Below are 18,307 nucleotides of genomic sequence, written 5' to 3' on the forward strand. Positions count from 1 at the left end.
TCATAGTGAATGAGTTCCCACTAGATCCCACTAGTTATCCTATCCTATCCAATAGCTCGCTCACAGTTGAGTTAAGTTTTAGTTTAGTTATCCAAAAGGGGCAGTAAATACTCGTAAAATCGAAAAGATTGCGTCAACAATTATGATTAGGCCGCTAAAATGTTCAGTTATTGCTTTCGATTAGTTTTAGATCAAGACATTGAGGGCCTCTTAAATTTAAAACTGGATTTTGTGCATTTTTTATTATTCAATTTTAAAATTAACCTACATCAATTCCTACAATTTCCTAGAGCGCTTGTGGCTCTGAAACGCACTGTACAGTGTACACAAGCCGAACAACCGAACAACCGAACTCCCCTCAAAAAAGTGCCTAAATAAAAGCTACTATCAAAAGTCACACATGAAACGGGGGGCTTAATAGTCGACGAAGAAAAAGATTGTACACATTGGGACAAATAGTTCGCCTTTCATTCGATTCTAGACACTAGTCAACAAAATCCGATACCCATAAATTATAAGGAAACTCGAAGGATTTTCGGCGCACGTCAGGTGAAAGATATCGCGGTACATTTTCCCTTAAAGATCTAACACAGTGAGAACTAACAAAGAAGCATACTTCGGGGTTTCTGCAGCTGTTTTAGTGGTTCATTTCAGACAGTTTGTTGCGCACTTTGTGTGTCTTTATGGCCGAGAATCAACAGCGAAATGTTAGCAAACAACTGGCCGCAAATTAAAAGAGAAATCTAATAAGAAGTGTGCTGATATTTCGCAGACGGTGAGCTTAGGTTAAAAAGTTGCTTAGGGCCGTTTGCCAGGGGCTTTGCTGTTGACTAGCGCTCTCTAAGCATGGGGCAGATGGAGAAGATGCGGGTATATATATGTATATATGTATATACATTTCTATGCATGTATGCTTGTGTGTATAATTAGGAATAAGTTTGGTTTTTTTTGGTTTTAAGATAAGGCCAACTGGAAAAAGGATGCTCTACAAAGGCTTTTTGTTTTGTATCCATGAAGATCTGAACAAGATTTGAGTTTCGAATTAGACGATGGCTATGGCTAATCAATCCTACATATAATCCTTGTACATACTTATGTATGTGTGTATACGAAAGGAAAAACACAAACAAGAATTCCAACAGTGCGTTTGGTTCGATGCTACGGCAGATCCTAGACAGGTATCCCGGTGCGGTCTTTGATCTTTCCTAGGACATTCACGTGCACCTTGGAGTAGCCGCTGGGCTTTTTGGCCAGGCCGGGTGCAGCGGCGGCAGCGGCAGCAGCTGCCAGTGGCACGGCCGCCGTCGAGATGCCCACATCCAGGGAGGCGGAGCCCGAGGCCGAGGAGAGCGGCGACGAGTGCTTAGAGTCATCGAGATGCGAGGAGCGCTGCGTGGACAGCAGCAGATCGTCGCTGCTGGGCCGCATCGATGAGGGTGTGTAGATGGGCTGCAGCTTGTCCACCTCATCGTCAATGGCCTTGAACTGCCAGCTCCAGTTGGGCCGATACAGGAACGGTCGGTGGTCGAAGCGATTGTCATCGGGACTGTAGCTCTCGGCATGCACCGATGGCGTCAGCACGGTCATCTTGTGCCGATTGATGGCATAGCAGCGAAAGAAATGCTTCACCTTGTCGGCCACCTCCTTGGGACTGAGGTCGCCCTTCCACGTGGCCACCAAGTGGCAGAACATGCTGTAAGGCCCGCAAAAGGACTGCTTGCGCAGGCGCCCATACACGCTCAGCTCATCATAGGTCATGCCCATGTCCTGCTCGTCGGTCTGCTGCAGTTCTCCGTTCTCCTGCAGCGGCTCCAGCTCTGCGGTGGGCGGTGCCTCAATGATAGACTCCAGAATGGGCAGATTGTACCTGGAACAGATGGCAGATGCCAGAGAGCAGATAGCAGATGGATCAGCGGTCACAGGTCACAGGTCAAAGGAGAGGGATGAAAATTCGCTTATGTACTTCTCTTTGGCGTAGACCAGAAAGCGTCGGAGATCCGTCTTGGATATGCCCCCGATGGGATTAATGTCCGCCGATGAGCAGTCATACTTTGTCAGATATCCGCGCAGCGATTCATCCACATTCGCGGAGCCCAGGACGAGCAGCCCGCCCGGTCGATTCCTCACCCACAGCATAAGCTGCGCGAATATGTACGCCAGGACCATGCGCAGGCGCGACTGGATGTTCTGCAGCGCTAGGTTCTGGCGCGCGCAGCCGCCCTGTGTGCGAAAGCGGGGCGTCAGACCGGTGACGGCATTGAAGATGCCCAGCAGGGCATTCACCGCCAGATCGATGCTGATCTCGATGTGATAGCTGCCGAGCTGGTTGGCCAGCTGTGCGGCCCGTCGGCGCGTCTCCTTGCTGCTGTTGACGCTGCCCATGTAGCAGGTGACCAGCAGGCGGTTGCACAGCGTGGCCGCATTGTCGGGCGTGTAGTCCGTGTCGGCCAGGATCTTTCGGATGTCGTGCAGCACCTGGGCGTCGCCCAGCTGCACGGCCTGCACAATCTGGCGGCACATGGAGTGCACAATGGTGGCCGAGCTGCTCGAGTCGATGCCACCGCTCAGTGGCAGAAAGAATCCGCCCTGGCCGGAGCGACGCAGATAGTCCCAGAGCCAGCAGGCCGGCCCCAAGGCGATCTCCTCCTCGGGCCGTGTGGCTGGGCCAGTGCAGCGGCGGGGTTGATGTCTTGAAGATGTCGCTGTGCGTGGACATCTCAAAGTCACAGTGGATCCGCGGATAGTTGGCCGCACTGGCGGCCGCCGTGCAGCGCGAGCGCAGGCTCACGCGATACGCGCGTATCTCCTCCAGGTCAATGGTGGCCAGGGTCACCTCCACGTCCTGCAGGGCAAACTGCTGGCCCCTGGCAAGCAGCTCGCCATTCAGGGCAATCGCCGAACAGCCGTTGAAGTACACCCTCTGCCCGTCGCATCCGCGCAGATTGCTGAACAGATAGGCCCCGCCCGCCTTGAAGCTGGCATTCCGTATCAGATCCGAGGTGATGTGGGCCTTGCGCAGCTCCATGTAGCTGCCGGACCCATTGACAATCACCTCCACGCCGGCCAGCGACATTTCGATGTGTTTGCTGCGCACATTCCACAGCTCCTCGCAGATCTCATAGCCCAGGCAGGTGTCGCGTGTGGCAATCACCGCATCGCCAAATGGCACCGTCTGCTGGCCCGTGTGCTGCGATATCATGCGCGGCAGCAGGAACTCCTCCGTTTGCATGGACTTGGTCCAGGCGGTGAACCAGCGCGACTCCCGATAGTTGCCATCGTCGCACATGGCCATTTTGGGTCGAATCAGCAGCAGCTGCCGATTGAAGAAGGCCACGCGACAGTTGTAGGCGACATTGCGATGCATCACCGGCATACCCACATCCACCAGCATGCTCTCGCTGTAATTTTGAAACGGGATTACAATTCATTCGGTGGCTCTTTGCGTGGCTTCCACTCACCAAATGGGCGACATCATGATCTCCAGCAGCACCTCCCATGAGTGCAGATATGTGTCCGGCTCCCGAAAGTGATCCTCGCAGCTGTAGCCACTGTGTTGGATAGATAAGTAAAAGGATATTTTCTTTAAGTGAACCAAAAAAAAAAAAAGATCTTTCAAGCGTTTAAGCGTTTCGTTGCCATTTTGTTTCGATGTTCCATGCTCCTCGCTAATCGGTTATCGTTCCTCGTTCGTTGTTCCTCGTTCCTCATACCATATACAAATAGAAGCAGAAGTGCTGCCCAGAATGGAGAATCACATTACATTTAAGCGTTAAGGGCACTTACCTAACCTCCAGCTCGGGTCCAGTGCGATAGCTAGCGCCCATATCCTTGGCCTCCAATATGGACTGCAATATCCTTGCCAAATTACCCTCAAAGTCCAGGGCCCACTGATTCAGTGTGGACACAGCCACAGTTATTTTGCGTCCCATTTTTATCTGTATTTGTATTTGTATTTATTCTCCTGATTGTTTCGCTGTTTTGTTGGTTGTGTTATTGCCTCCTCTTTGCGTTTAGGTTTTACTCTCTTTTTGTTTATTGTCAGTTCACAAAAATCGGCAGTTATCAACTGGAAAATGGAAACAAAAACGTAGCGAGGAGGTTGGTCTTTAGGCTTAATGGACAGGACAATGCTGTTGCAGTTGCAATTAATTTGATTGCCGCGCGCGATGCAGCCGACGCGACTTCTTCGAGTCTCTCGGCACTTGGTTCTGCGTGGTGTGTGGCTGCCCATTGTTGCTGTTTGTTTTGTTGTGTGGGACATAACTGGGTCTCTATTGATCAAACAAATGACGCAGAAAAGGGGACAGGGCAGGGCAGGGCAGGGCGGGCAGTAGTGGAGCAGCAGCACCCGCTGACGTAGCCCGGCAATGGACAGATGGGGAGAGGGCAAAGTGGAGGAGGGACTTTGTTTAAAGATAAGGGTGGATATGATTTCATTCGGGATACCCTCTGTGTGATATTGCTTTCCAGCATGTTGGGGAATGGCCCCCCCTTCTATTTAAACCACCAGATAAAAGGATTTGTTGAAGCGGTGCCTCATCATTCATCATTCAGGGCAGCTAAGGGGCCGGGCACTCTTCCATTTATGGACGCACTTTTGGCATTTGGCAAGCAACGAAAATTGTAAGCATCTCCCCCCCCTCCGTATTCCTGTATGCAAATTTACCTTTTTGCGAGGTTACCCAAAAGTTTAAAACACGCAACGAGCACTCCTTTCAGCTCCTCCACCTGCACCTACTGCTGCAATCATGCATGCATGAGCATGAGGTGGCAAAAACTCTGCATTAAGTTCAAAGTTCATTCGCCAAAGGAACCCACTCGCGCACATTTCATTTATCCTGGCTTGTGTGGATGGCCACCTGACAGCAGGAACGAAACGGAACACACGCTCCGCCCAAAACACCAAACCTCAAAGCCCAAATGCCTCAAACCATCAAGCCATCAAAGCAAGTGCCAGTACGAGGAGCTCCGCTCCTCACAAAGCTGCGTTTAGAATTCTTTTCGACTATGTCTGAGAGCGCTGAGAGCGCGTGTTGCTGCGAGTGCGAGTGTGTGTGTGTGTGTGTGTGTGTGTGGAATGGGCCGCCGTCACCGCCTGTCAGGTGGTCTTTTGGGGGCAGGGCAGCCTGCGTGTGGCAAGACAAATGCATTGAACTCTGAACCGAGCCAAAGTGCACAAAATGCAGAAACAGAGCAGGAGCAGGAGCAAGAGCAAGAGCCGGAGAAAAAAAAACAAGTAAAAATACAGCAAAAGCCGAGCCTCAAAGGAAGAAGAGAACGAAACCTTATGCCAATTGGCAGCCAATTTTAATGGCACATAATCAGTGGAGGAAGCAGTGGAAGAAGCAGTGCAAGAAGCAGTGCAATGAGCAGTGAAACGGGTGGAACGGGCTACAATACATGCTGTGCGATTATCAAGCGCATAAAGGGTGAACCACTGGAATACTGGAACAGTGCGTGCAGACTCAAACACACAGAGAGAGAGAGAGAGAGAGAGAGAGAGAGAGAAGAGTCCATGCTGTGTGCCATGTCTAGCCAGTGATCTGTTCCAATTTTATTATAATACGTGAGAAGATTGATTTTATGCTGTATGCAGGCAGGCACCCTGTTTTAACTCTCTCGCATGTGCATTATTGGAGGCGCTGGTGCTGGCACGCCAAGCCCAAGTTTGGCAGTCGTATAGATTACGGGTAATGGGAACTGGCACTGGGAATCGGGAAGTGGAAATGAATATGGGACTGGCATCGACGGCGGCCGGGCCGAGCCGGGCCGGGCCGGGCCGGCAGGCATCCTGGCCCAGTCGGCTGCTCGGCTGCTGCTGATAGCTGCCACTAATGCAACTAATTCGCTTTGATTTGTTTGCCAGCACCGGCACCATCAGCCCAGCCCAGCCCTGCCCAGCCCAGCTCATACCCCGCATCGCATTGTCACGAAGTGTTTGGGGCCGCTTTTTCCGGCTGCCAAGCGGCATCCGGTAGCCAGTAATCCGGTATCCGGCATTGGTGGCCGTTCATTCACTCGCCACCGGAGGACGACGCGTAGAAGCGCTCAAAGCAGGGCGGAGCGAGAGAGAGAGAGAGAGAGAGAATCACAGCCGAGACGAGAAAGTGTGCCGAGTGAAAAATTTAAGTAATTCATATCTCTGCTCCATTCCATTCCATTCCATTCCAATCCGTAGCAGGCCAGTACTGTTCGGCCTTAGACACACGCACAACATCACAATATCCCATCCCAAAATATACATAGTTCAAATCTGATATTCCCACATATAGTACGTTTTTTTTTGTTTCTAAAGTTTCTCTCGCTCTTGCACACACACAAAGTCGGCAAAATACACGCGGCAAAATATAAAGTTCTCTCAAAATAACACAAGTGATAAGCTACGCAGGGAGTGGAGGCATCTGTGAGGCATCTGTGGGATTCATAGGCCAGAGCTCAAGGATGCAGAAGGGCGTCAAGGACAAGGACAAAGACAAGGAGAACAGCGATCAGCAACAACAGTCCAAGCAGACGACCAACGATGGTGAGTCCCTGCCCAAATGGCCCTTGGCTTTCATGGCTTTAATGGTGGCTTAGTGATTTCCCCTCTATATAAATCTAAAAGCAAACATCGAGAGCTTTAGTGCTTCCTAATTGGTAACTAGCTAAAAAAAAAAAAAAACCAAAAAAAATACCCAGGAAATCTATTTAACGCCTTGTAGGGGGGCGGGTAGAAAGGGGGATTTGCCTTTTCTATTGCACTTTCTTCTGTTTTGGCCGTGCAATTTCCGTTTCCGTACGTAGCCTGCTGGCATTTGACGTACCTGATGCCTGCCTGCCTGCCTGCCTGCCTGACGTCCGTGTCCGTTCCACCCCGTAAATAGTTTTGAAAAATTGTTTCTTTTTTTGGGCTCCTGCGTCTATTTTTGGCTTCGTAGCTCCAAATGCATATCAATAACAGAGCAGAACACGAGCACTAGTACTTCTCTCTCCCTCTCTGGTTTGGCTCCTGTCACTGTCTTGACTTGGGACTGCCTGTCCCTATGGGGTGGGCGGCGGTGGTGGGGGGATCTGGGGGTACTGCGGGCGGCCGCAGCCAAAAATACTACACGAAACCATTTGAGCAAACATCACAAAAGGGAGACGCAACCAATTGGTAAAGCAAAATGACAACACCGAGTCATGCAAGCCAGCCAGCCGCCAGCCGCCATCCGGCACCCCCCCGCCCGTCCGACCGACAACCACATCAAATGGAAACAAAGAGAGTGACTGGGGGTGGGGTGGGTGGTGTGCGCTGTGGGATGTTGCAGCAAAGTGTTGAGCCTCGGTCTGGGTTTACCTCCCGATTCGGTTGGGGGAGGGGGAGGGGAAGGGCGCTCCAATGACGCATTGCAGGCAGACGAACTCAGGTAACTGCTTGCTGCTTGCTGGTGGAAAAGATATTATACTCGTATACTCGTACTCCTCATGCCAATGGAATAGTTAGCCTCAATATTAATTAATTAAATAATATATTGATTTGTTTTACGTGACAAGCAATACACGATCATCATTAATCGATAATAACGCGATGAGTATCGATCAAAGCTCTGCATGTACCATTGTTCGCATCTCTAGTTCCAGCTGATCTCCCATTGTGCCACATTTCGTTGCCTTGCTGCACATGGCCCCCTGCCCTGCTGGGCCCCACCCCCCACGCCCCATCCTTTATTGCCCGTCATTGAGCCTCCAGCTCTAAGGACCTCTCTAAGGACGTCCCGCCGTTGCCAGGCCGCTGTCAAATGCCAATAAGCCGACATCGTCTCCATCCCCGACAACAACAATAGCAGCCAGCAGCAGCAGCAGCAAAAGCTGCAAAATTGGTGCCAAGCGGGGGCTCGTGCAAAAAGCACAGAGAGGGTGAGACAAAGGGGGAGTGGGAGTGGCGCTCACGCGCCAAAAGAGTAGGCAACATGAACGAGGAGCAAGAGGGAAGAGAGCGTACAAAGCAAGGTGTGTGCTCTCTTTGGCTCTCTTGTTTGCCATTGTGATCGCTGCTGAGAGAGCGAACAAGATCGGAAATGACCGCAAGGCATTTGTTCCAGCTCAAACGGGACTTTTAAAGAGTTTCCTATGTGTGTGTGTGTGTGTGTGTGTGAGTGTTATATTTTAAAATTGCAGAAAACAATGTTCGGGGCGTTGGAAGATGGGGTTGGGTGGGTCGTAGGAGCTGTGGCATGAGTTGTGTGGAAGGTGAGCCTGAAGTTAAGCGGAGTGTTCTTTGTTGCGCTGTTTATAGCCCATGTCGTGCGCAATTTATGTTAATCACAGCCAGAGTTGCCACAAGTTCTACCCGCACCTCCCCTCCCTCCCACCAACAGCCAGCGGTGTCAGTGGGGTGTCTGTCTCTCTCTCTCTCTCTCTCTCTCTCCCGCCCTCTGTCTCTTTCATGACCACTCCAATCCTCCAAGCCCACCCACCCACATCCCCGCTTTTGCCGTGTGTAGGCCTACAACAACAACAACAACAAAAAAAAACGAAAAACAATTTTTTTTTTTTTTTCGGTGCCTTGCACAAAGGCAACGACGTGGCAGCAACAATTTTAATGCCGTTGTTGCCGATGCCGTGGTTTACTGTGATTCGCAATTTTGCCACAGCCCCAGGCACAGGCACTGGCACAGGCCGAAGCCGGAGTCAGAGCCGGAGCCAAAGGAGCCGAGCCCATCATTGTCGTCCAAGCTCGCCGGAGAGTCAGTCCGCAGTTGCTTTGAGAGTGAGCCTGAGGCTGGCAGCCAAGTGGTCCCGCTACTTACGTGGGGAACTGCAGCAGTGGCAGAGAATAACGGAGAGTCCATATCCATTCAGCTGGACGAGTGCAGGGCGGGCGCGTCTTTGTCCCGTTATTCGTGCATTCCATTCTTTTGTATTATTTTTTGTGTGTGTGTGCGTGTTGTTTCGTGCCTCAAGTGCCCGCTGAGTCAGCGTTCTTTGCACCACATGGCGGATGAGACAATAACCGTTACAACAGCAGCCGCAGCAGCCGCAGCAGCAGCAGAGGCATCATCCTTCAGCTGTCTGCTGCGTACTTTGAGCGCAGCTTCGATAAGTAGCCGTCGTCGGCATCTAATCAAGCCCACATATCATCAGGCTTTCATCCAGCCCAAGCTTCATGCGCAGCACGCGGCGACAGAGACTGCCAGCGAGCGCTGCTGCAGCAGCAGCTGCAGCGACGCGGAGGATGAGTGTGGGAATGACACACACACCCACACAGGCGAGACGCTGGCAGAGCAGCAGCAGCCCGTCGACGAGGACAGGGACAGGGACAGGGAGAGGGACAGCGTTAATGTCAATTTGGTGAGAGCAAACTTCAAATGCAATGACATGGAATGCTCTCTCGTCCTGGGGGACTATGTGAATGGTGAGTGTCTCTCCCGCCACTCACTATGTGTGTGTGCATGTGCATGTGTATGTGTATGTACGTGCAGGCAGCGGATCGGATCAGATCAGATCAGATCAAAGACTGAATACAAATACCCTCGGGGCGATGATTCGAATATTAAGTATAATTCACAAAGTTCATAATTCGTTTTTCACTTTCAATTCATGTTCGTCGTTTATCTCTGTCACAATTATTATTCCGTTTATTATTTTGGCGCACACAGCATACACACGCGCGTTGAGCGCTGCCAAAATGTGGCAAGCGAACATTTTTAATTGCAATTTGTTAATTTTTACCCCAAGCGACAACAGCCACAAACAAGGGGGGCGGGGGAGTGGGAGGTGGAGGTGGAGCACCAGCGGGAAAAAGAGAAATAGGCTACAACAACGAGAACATGCAAAGGAAGGCTACAATGTTCGAGGGCCGAGTCTTTTGATTCCCTTGAAAGTACATCCTTTTATCGCTAAATTTAATAGTAATGCGATTGCCATTTGTTCGCCCAGAGAACTGTACTGTGATTGCTTTTTATAAATTGAAATTGCAACGAAAATGGACATCTACCATCTACGCTGACCGAGATGCTGCATATACCCTACATACATATTTGCAAGGGTATGCATACACAATAAGAGCAGAACACGAATATGACAAAACAAAGTGCGAAGCCAAAGAGAGCGACGGACAGAGAGTGGGAGAGAGAGCTAATCGCTGGCACAATTCGATGATTGACGAGGGCCAAGCATGCGGTGTGGTGAGGGCAGAGACGCGGGATGCGGCAGTACCGGGGATACGATACGGTGAGAGAGTCTTTTCACCTTGGCAGTCATGGCGGGCGGAGCTTGCCAAAATAGAAAACACATAAATTGCACGATCAAGATCATTGCTGCCGCTGCCGCTGCTTCTGCCACTGCCACTGCCACAGCTGCTGCTGGCTGGCTCTGTGCATCTATCTATGTATTTGCGATGACATAATCCCATAGGCACATAGGCAGAGCAGCAATCAAGAGACAGAGGGAGGGAGACAGAGGTGGAACATGTGGATTAGGACTCACGTCGCTGCTGTCCTCTCTCTCTCTCTTTCTATGCTTCTCTCCCACTCTTTGACACCTGTTCGTTTTGTCTCCGCATAGGCAGCGCAGCTGACAGCAGCTGCCACTGTGGGAGGAGTGGGACCTCAGAAATCTACGACTTTGACTAATTTGTTTGGCAGCGAGGTTTTTTTTTTTCATTTTTCTTTGCTGCAGCAGCAGCTGATCGTGACGGGGGGCCAGCCAGACAGTGGCCAGAGGCCAGGGGCCAATATAGAGGGCGGGCATAATGGGCTGCGCAGAGCCAAGTAACGGATACTCGATACCAATAGACCAATCGACAGATCGATCACACGAAAACATTTCACATTTCTGTAAGGATGCGACCCTGTGCTTTCGCTCGATAAACGATAAAGCAGCTGCAGCTGCAGGTGCACCATCACTAGATGCAGTGTTCCAAAACGTTCCATCTGAGCTCTGCAGAACCTACCACAGCCACTTGACAGTTTCTACTTTCCAGTCTCGTGGATTGTTTCGTTTGTCGTTTTTGGCTCACCTCCCGCCACCCAACGTAATCGAGAATCAAATGGCAAAACGGTATGCATCACTTCGATCCACTTCCAGGAATCATTTGTTGCTTGTTAGAATATATGTACTATGTGGTGGGTATACAAATTCCGTGTTGTTTTTTTCTGTTTTTTGTTTTCCGTATCCAAGGCTGGGTTGCCTTTGCCTTTGCCTTCCCCTTTGGCTTTGTTTGGACACCTAGCCGGAATCAAATCAAATCAAATCAAATCGAATTCATGTTCATGGCATGTCTGTGTGCCTGCATGGGTATGTCTGGGCCTCAGTCGGGGCCGCCTCTCTATGCCACATAGAATGCCAGGACTACCTTGCACTTCCTCTATTCTTTTTGTGTTTTTTTTTGCTTCTTTTTGTTTTTTTGTTGTTTTTGGCATTAGAGACAACCGACAATGGCAGCAGAGAACAACGGCTAGAGGCCTGGCGAGGCGAGGCTTGGCTTGGCTTGGCTTGGCTTTGTTTATTTGTTTATAACAGTCGCACAGTGGAAATTCGAAGTTGGCTCACAGCAGGCGGGCCGCCGCCAGTTATCGAATGGGGAAAACCACTCAGTTATCGCCGCGACGCGACGCAATGCGAGTCGGAGTCGGAGTCGGAGTCGCAGTCGGTTCGAGTAGGAGTCGTCTTCGAGCAAAGCAAACAAATTCAAACAGAAAGCCACACAAAATAATAATAATCAGCGTCAAAATGCCGCCCAACGAGGGCCCCGGAGCCGACGACACCATTTATCCGTGTGCTCATATCCAGGGAGTTGCATAAGCACGAGCAGAAAGCCCATCTACACAGGAGTGCACTAGTTCTAGTACTAGTACTAGTACTACCATTAGTAGTAGAAGTAGTAGCAGAGTTTTTGCATTTCAATGTGTGCCAAACAAGCCAAACAAAACTGCAAATCGAAATAGATCCGAGAACATCTACATACATCGAGTGGATTAGCCAGCAGCCCTAGCCCTGCATCATTCTTCCTCTTTGGCAATCCTCTCAAGGCCCATTGCCATCATCATGTCGTAGGGTCGTCGCGAATCTGAAATCATGGACTTTGGCGGCGGCGGTGGGCGCGTGCAATTTCTTCAGGCTCAACTCTTTCCCGTCTGCACGCTGACCGCATCCAGTGGAGGTACAAGTTAGTGTAATCCTATCTAATATGCGAGTATGTGATATAAGATCGTTCAGATCGTCATATTACATACGACTAGACTATATGTGTATATTTTAGTAAGCCAGTTGCAGCGCTTTAAGGTTCTTTTTATGTTATGCCCCCGGGTTCCATGCAAGCTACAAAGTTCAATTCGCAACTGTTCTGTTTGGCTGAGTTAAAGTTCCATCTTTCAGACAGCTTCTCAGCGCTGTTAGATGGTAGTCAGAACTCACCAAGAAAGGATATTAAGGGTAAGCTCAGACCTACAAAATGGGGACGGAAATAATATAAAGAAATATTCAACAGACTGAGGTACGGGAGGTTCTAACGTTTGCTTAGACAAAATATATAATTGTCTGTGCTCAAAGGAGACATTCAAGTCTCAAGGAATGTTGAAAGATGTTTGGGAACATTTATCTGTGAGAAGAGAATTATCCATAGAGAATACTTACTTTCAATTGGTTATAATTGGTAATTGTTTGTTTGTTGTTTGTTGCTTGTTGCTTGGTTTGTTGTACGAATTCGGTTGTCTAAGGGCACCTCGGTGTTTGTGTTGTTTTATTATTTTTTTATTTTGTTAAGTGTTCTCTTGGTCCTGTACTACATGGCCCAATTTTTGGGTCCGGGGCCGATGGAGTAGTACTGTTCAATAATCGTTCAATAATTCCTGTTGCCTGCTGCAAAGGTTTCGTTGGTTGTTTCGTTTTGTTTTGTTTTGTTTTGTTTGTGGAATCTGTGCACCTTCTTCTTCTGCTGCTTTTCTCGTTCTCGTTCTCCTTCTCGTTCTCTTTCTTGTTCCGTCCTTTGATTTCCCTTTTTTATTGTCCTTCTTTGGCCACACACACACACACGCACGCACGCACACACTGCTGCAATCACTGGAAGATAAACAAATCGGATATAAATTGGTATTAGAATTAGCCGTAAAGTTGTTTCCGTGGTTGGTTGTGTGTGGAGAGGGGTGTGGGGGCTGTCATGACAACGCCAACAAAATCATTAGCACACAAAAGAAAATCACACAGAAATCACAGAACTCGAAAGTTGCAAATCAAAAGGAAAAATCAAAGTCGTTTCCATACCATCCGTCCAACAGGCAGCGGCAGGGGCAGCGGCAGCGGCAGCCCCGTATGTTGGGGGCATAAAAATACATTCGCAGTTCATTGAATTGCGATTAACGATATTCTCCATCCCCCACCAGCCCCCAGACCATGCATAAATCACCCCAAAATCAACCAAAAACCACCTCAATTTCTCATTAATGTCGTCGTCGTCGCTGTCGTTGTCGTTTGCGGGGCTGGGCTGGGGTTTTTCCTTTTCCTTTGGCTTTTTTTTTTGTACCACGGGCATTTCGTTCGGTTCGAGTCTGATGGCAATAAACATCGCATATAGAGCATGCAATTGCAGGTGGAAATGGCTAAAGACGATTGCGGGAATGCCCTTCTCTCAGGACCCGCATGGAAGGGACAAACAAACAAAATAATAATATGTATCGGGGTTATTTTGGATCCCAATTAAAGATACGATTGAGCCGGGGTGTCGGGAGTGCATTCATTCACTGTCAGTCGGAATCGCAGGTCCAAAAACGTGTTAGAATAGAAAGGGAAAAAAGTCATGTACACGACATGCATGTTGTTTTCGATCTATTCTCGAACGGGGCGAGCAAAAAGACGTGGCGTGGGCCTGCATCTATATTGGGTCGTAGCTGCTCATAATAAATCCAAAAGGCAACGACCACAAAACACACAAAGAAATCCAAAATATCAGAAGAAATAATTAAAAAAAACCAAGAGAAACCAAATAAATAAAGAAAATATCCACAATGGGAAATAAAATTGTTGAGAAAATTGTGAAATTCGATGAATTTTGTTGCGAGGGAACCCACCGAGAGATGAGATGAGATTTTGTATTGCGACGCAGCGCAGTTTCTGATCGGGTCTGGTCTGTGGTCCGTGGTCTGTGGCCTGTGGGCAAGGCATTGGCCGAATGTTTCTAGCCGTTTGGGAGATAAACAAAATGCCATAAATATTACAAATTATAATACAATTTAAAAGGTAAATAATATGCACAACATTTTGTTGCAATTAGGAATCTCTCTCGGTAGCCGATAGCCGATAGCCGCGGCGGCGGCGGCAGCGGCATCGGCAGCTTGGCATTCATCCGTGGCTGGCATCGCGACGCCGATTGCTGCCTGCATTTGAGCATGAAAATTTAATTAATGCTAAATTCCTGCCAGTCTACCGTCGCCGTGTACAGTGCAGTCGACGTTGCATGCAGCATGCAGCAGGGAGCAGGGAGCTGGCGCTGGGCGCAACATTTCAAAACAGAGAGAGCTTTGGGTGGCTTGTCTTTCTTTCTTTCTTTGCTTTGCTTTTCTTTGGTTAATGAATGAAATCAGGAATGTGGGAATGTCTTTTGCTTTTTTTTTTTCTTTTTGGGTAACAAAAAGTGGCATCGATTTGGGGGCACTGGGGGGTGACAGGGGACCACAGCAAAAGGGAAAACTATTCGCTTAAGAAAAGCTCCAGCGACAGCTGGCATTTGAAAGCTCAAAAGCCACAAATAATGGAGCGGCACGGGAAGGAAAGGAAAGGGAAGGGCAGGGCAGGGTCCCGTCTCCTGCCATTACGCATGCATCGTTTGAGTGCAAGGTCAAGGTCGTCGTGGGGCAAGCTTTTTGCAACCAAAGTGGTTCATGTGTGTGTGCGCGCATTCTGGATATCAAAGCAAACAAACAATTTAAGCAACAGAATATTAAATTACTTTACACAAATCTAACAATTCAGCTGAGTTCAGCCGTTCCCCCTGCTCGTGGAAACATTCCCTCAAAAGCTATACTCGGTCCACTTCTAGTGTAAATCTTTATTCATGCTACACAATGTAATATTAGTCTGCATTTGTTGTGTTTGTTGATGCATATAACAATATAATAGCGAGAGATTTTCTTCGTATATGATTTCCCCTTGGCAGCTTTGCTCCGATTCCTTCAATAAATAAATACCAAAAATTTATTCGAAGAGTGTATTTTATACAAAAATATTCACATATTCTTTTGTCTCTAAATAGTTTCTTTAAATGCAAAAATTGGAATTAATTCCTAGAGCAATTTGTTCGTTCTTTTTAATATCATTTTTTGATTCAATATAATCTCTTAATGGATTTTTTTTTTACTTCAATATTCTCTAATATGATTCATGATTAAATTTCTGGCACAAAAATCTCCCTTGTTAATTCAACTACCATTTGAATCGTTTCCAGCTAAAACCATTTTTGTTTTTGCCCTTTTTGCCTTTCCCGCCCCCAAAAGTTAAACCGATTCCGATCACCATAGGATATAGGATTAATTAAGTGAAGACTAGCGACTAGTTGCTGGCGTTAGATGAGACGATCGATTGGAGTTCTCTGTGGAATTCGTCGATATCCTTTAGATTGTTGATTCCACAATTTCACACCGATAACAACCAATAACGATAACGATTAATTGAAGCTCGATTTATAATCGTTGGGACATCGTAATGGGCACACACCAACACACACACATGACGAAGCCTGACGAAGCTCAAAACACCCAAAACCCACACACAGGATAACGGTAAACAGCTGCAAACAGCTGATGGGGCGCACAAAAAAAAAAGCTAAAACGCCCAACCACCCACTGCTTGCGTCGCGTCGCGTCGCGTCGCGTCGGCAGCGAAAGTGCAAAAGCTCTCTGCCAGCACTCTCTCACACGCTCTCACACGCGCCTCCCTCTCTCTCTCGCTCTTTTGGGTTCCTTGCTCTTTCGAATTAAATAATATTTGCTGTCCGCGCTGTCGCTGCCGCTGTCGTTGCCGCTGTCGCTGCCGCTGCCGTCGTCTCGCAGTCGCAGTGGCAGTACGAGAGGTGCACACGCATCGACGTCGCCAACGACGCCAACGATGGCAGAGACAACCGAAGCCAACGGCAACGGCAAACGGCAACGGCAACGGCAAACGGCAGCGTCTGTGTGGCAAAGGAAGATTTTGAGCATTCCTCCACATTCGCTTGGGTTTTCTGTTTTAGTCAACAACGCGGCAACGGCAAGCGCCAAACACGACACAAACAAGAATCGCCTCCGACCGACCAACCAACCCACGGACCGACCAACCCACGGATCCACCGACAAAAATATCAAAACAGAACGCCAAATATCCGTGTGAATCGAAATCGAAACCAAAAGTAAAATCAAAATTCAAAACCAAAACCAAAACGATTCGAGTTCAAACGGTTCTTGGACGCCGTCCCTCGTTCTCCATCTCCGCTGAATTCGCGTATTTCGAATCAAAAGTAAGCCACAATCGAATCGCATTACAATTTAAGCCCAAACGGTTCTGCTGTGCTCCCAATCTCTATGTTTATTATGTATCTTAGAATATCTATCTATCTATCTATCTATCTATCTATCTATATCGGTTCTGCACAAAGTTTTCTATAGATTTCTGTTCAAAATACATTGTGCTTTTGGTTTTATTCTATTTGTTTTTTTTTTTTTTTTTTTTGTTTTTTTTTGTGTGTTATTTTGTTTGAGTGCCACACGAAATTTTTGAATATCATTTGCCAAAAACAAGCCAAAAATTCGGCCCCAAAAACGAAACAGCTGTGCGTGTGTCTCCTCCTCTCTCATTCACCCACTCAACCCCTCTCTTTTTCTCTGTCTCTCCTCTCTCTCTCTCTCTCTCTCTGCATGTCTTTGCTTCGCTCTGTGTTGTCATTTTCGCTTTTGGAGCAGCAGCAGCCCCCCCCCATTCCGCCCCATTTCGAGTGTTGATCTTTTTGCCGGTAAGCGCTGGGAACCCACAGAAATCCATTGAAACGAGCTGTGAAGCGATTTGACATAGTTTTACGAGGAGGAATCTATCTGTATCTGTACATGAGTGCCGAGTGTCGTGCAAAATTATACACAACATATTCAGGCGGGTAATCTCCGTCCTGACATGTTCCGAGAATAATTCAAAAAGACAAATCCCCCGCCAACGAGCGAACTCGGTGCAATGGATTACCCGTACCCCTACCCGTACCCCTACCCCTACCCGTACCCATAGTTGTTGTCTTCTTTTGAGTGTGGGGCAGAGGCTGCTACGTACGGATAGCCAGTGACGGCGGAAAATCTTCTAATCTTGTTTACTTGCAGTTCCATAGATCTCTTTAAATGGGGGGAAGACTGTTTAAGAATGGTCTTCTTCATCGCATTCCCAAAGGATTAATAACAAATATAACGTTTAGCAGATGGTCGAAAATGTATAGGAAATTGTGGAGAGAAAAGCTAGCAAATAGAATTATTAGAAATTGCCACAGGACTGCATTTAATTGTTTATAATTAAGATATATGAAAGTGTAAAGAGAAAGTTCATACCATATTTGTAATCCATATTTCTAATTCTTATTTAACACTTTACTTTTTTTTTTTTGTTTAAATATAATAAATTTTGTAGGGGAAAGGCTTCTCTATTTTTAAGCAAAAAGTACAAGCATCGAGTCACTTCTACCCTATTTATTATTATTATTATTAGCGGTTATAGGTTTCCATTAATTTCTTTGTTGAAATAATTGTTGCCCTTCAGGGCTCATTTAAAAATTATAAACACTTTTTGTATAAAGTTTCCTTAATAGTTTCCAATCTATTGCACTTTTTGTGTGTGTGTGTGTGTGTGTGTGTGTGTGTGTGTGGGTTAAACCTTTATTTCCTTAAGGGCTTATGGCTTTATCTGGTTTTTACCATACTCTTATACCCAGGATTTTATCCCTCCCCTCCAGCACTGCCAGCCATTCAGCCATTCAAAAGCTTTCACAATTCCATTTAATTTCCAAATATCTAACAAATAATATTAGCTATTATTTCCCAATTATTTCGCTTTATTAATTCCATTTTTCGTTAAGAAAAGAAAATCTTAGAATTGAATTTTGAAAAATCTGTACGAACAAATCTGTTGGCCATAAATCTCTGCGCAACATTTAATGGGTTCGCTGGCTTTCCTCGAAGAGATTTTGTCTGCTTGACTAAATGTTCATCTTGGTGCGAACATAGGCCACATTTCGGCATCGGATGTGCCGCGATGCCATTAAAAGAGATGCCCGATGACGATGGCACACGCATTAAAAAAAAAAAGAGCATGCAAGTTATTAGCGATATTTAATCGAGTTGAAAGA

The 18,307-nt window shown here is 47.6% G+C and overlaps 2 protein-coding genes across 12 annotated transcripts in view; one reads left to right on the top strand and one right to left on the bottom strand.

Annotated features, from left to right (window-relative positions):
• LOC111065105 (glutamine-dependent NAD(+) synthetase) lies at positions 1 to 12,885 on the bottom strand. The gene is given in 6 exon segments (XM_022353099.2): positions 1 to 1,867; positions 1,964 to 2,652; positions 2,654 to 3,398; positions 3,459 to 3,548; positions 3,784 to 4,066; positions 12,598 to 12,885. Coding segments are annotated over 5 exon segments (2,367 nt in total). The 5' UTR covers positions 3,930 to 4,066; positions 12,598 to 12,885; the 3' UTR covers positions 1 to 1,170.
• LOC111065104 (cytosolic carboxypeptidase Nna1) overlaps positions 6,195 to 18,307 on the top strand; it is a 25,424-nt gene continuing 13,311 nt past the window's right edge. For 10 of the 11 annotated variants that reach the window (XM_022353086.2, XM_022353089.2, XM_022353091.2 and 7 more), the window contains exon 1: positions 12,025 to 12,124. In XM_022353086.2, coding sequence (XP_022208778.2) covers positions 12,040 to 12,124 — 85 coding nt within the window. In that variant the 5' untranslated portion in view covers positions 12,025 to 12,039. Of the gene's footprint in view, positions 6,524 to 12,024; positions 12,125 to 18,307 lie in introns of those variants that run through there. The other variant, XM_022353087.2, reaches the window with a different exon arrangement.

The sequence above is a fragment of the Drosophila obscura genome, unplaced genomic scaffold (assembly GCF_018151105.1).
Source record: "Drosophila obscura isolate BZ-5 IFL unplaced genomic scaffold, ASM1815110v1 contig_73, whole genome shotgun sequence".
Lineage (NCBI taxonomy): Eukaryota > Metazoa > Arthropoda > Insecta > Diptera > Drosophilidae > Drosophila > Drosophila obscura.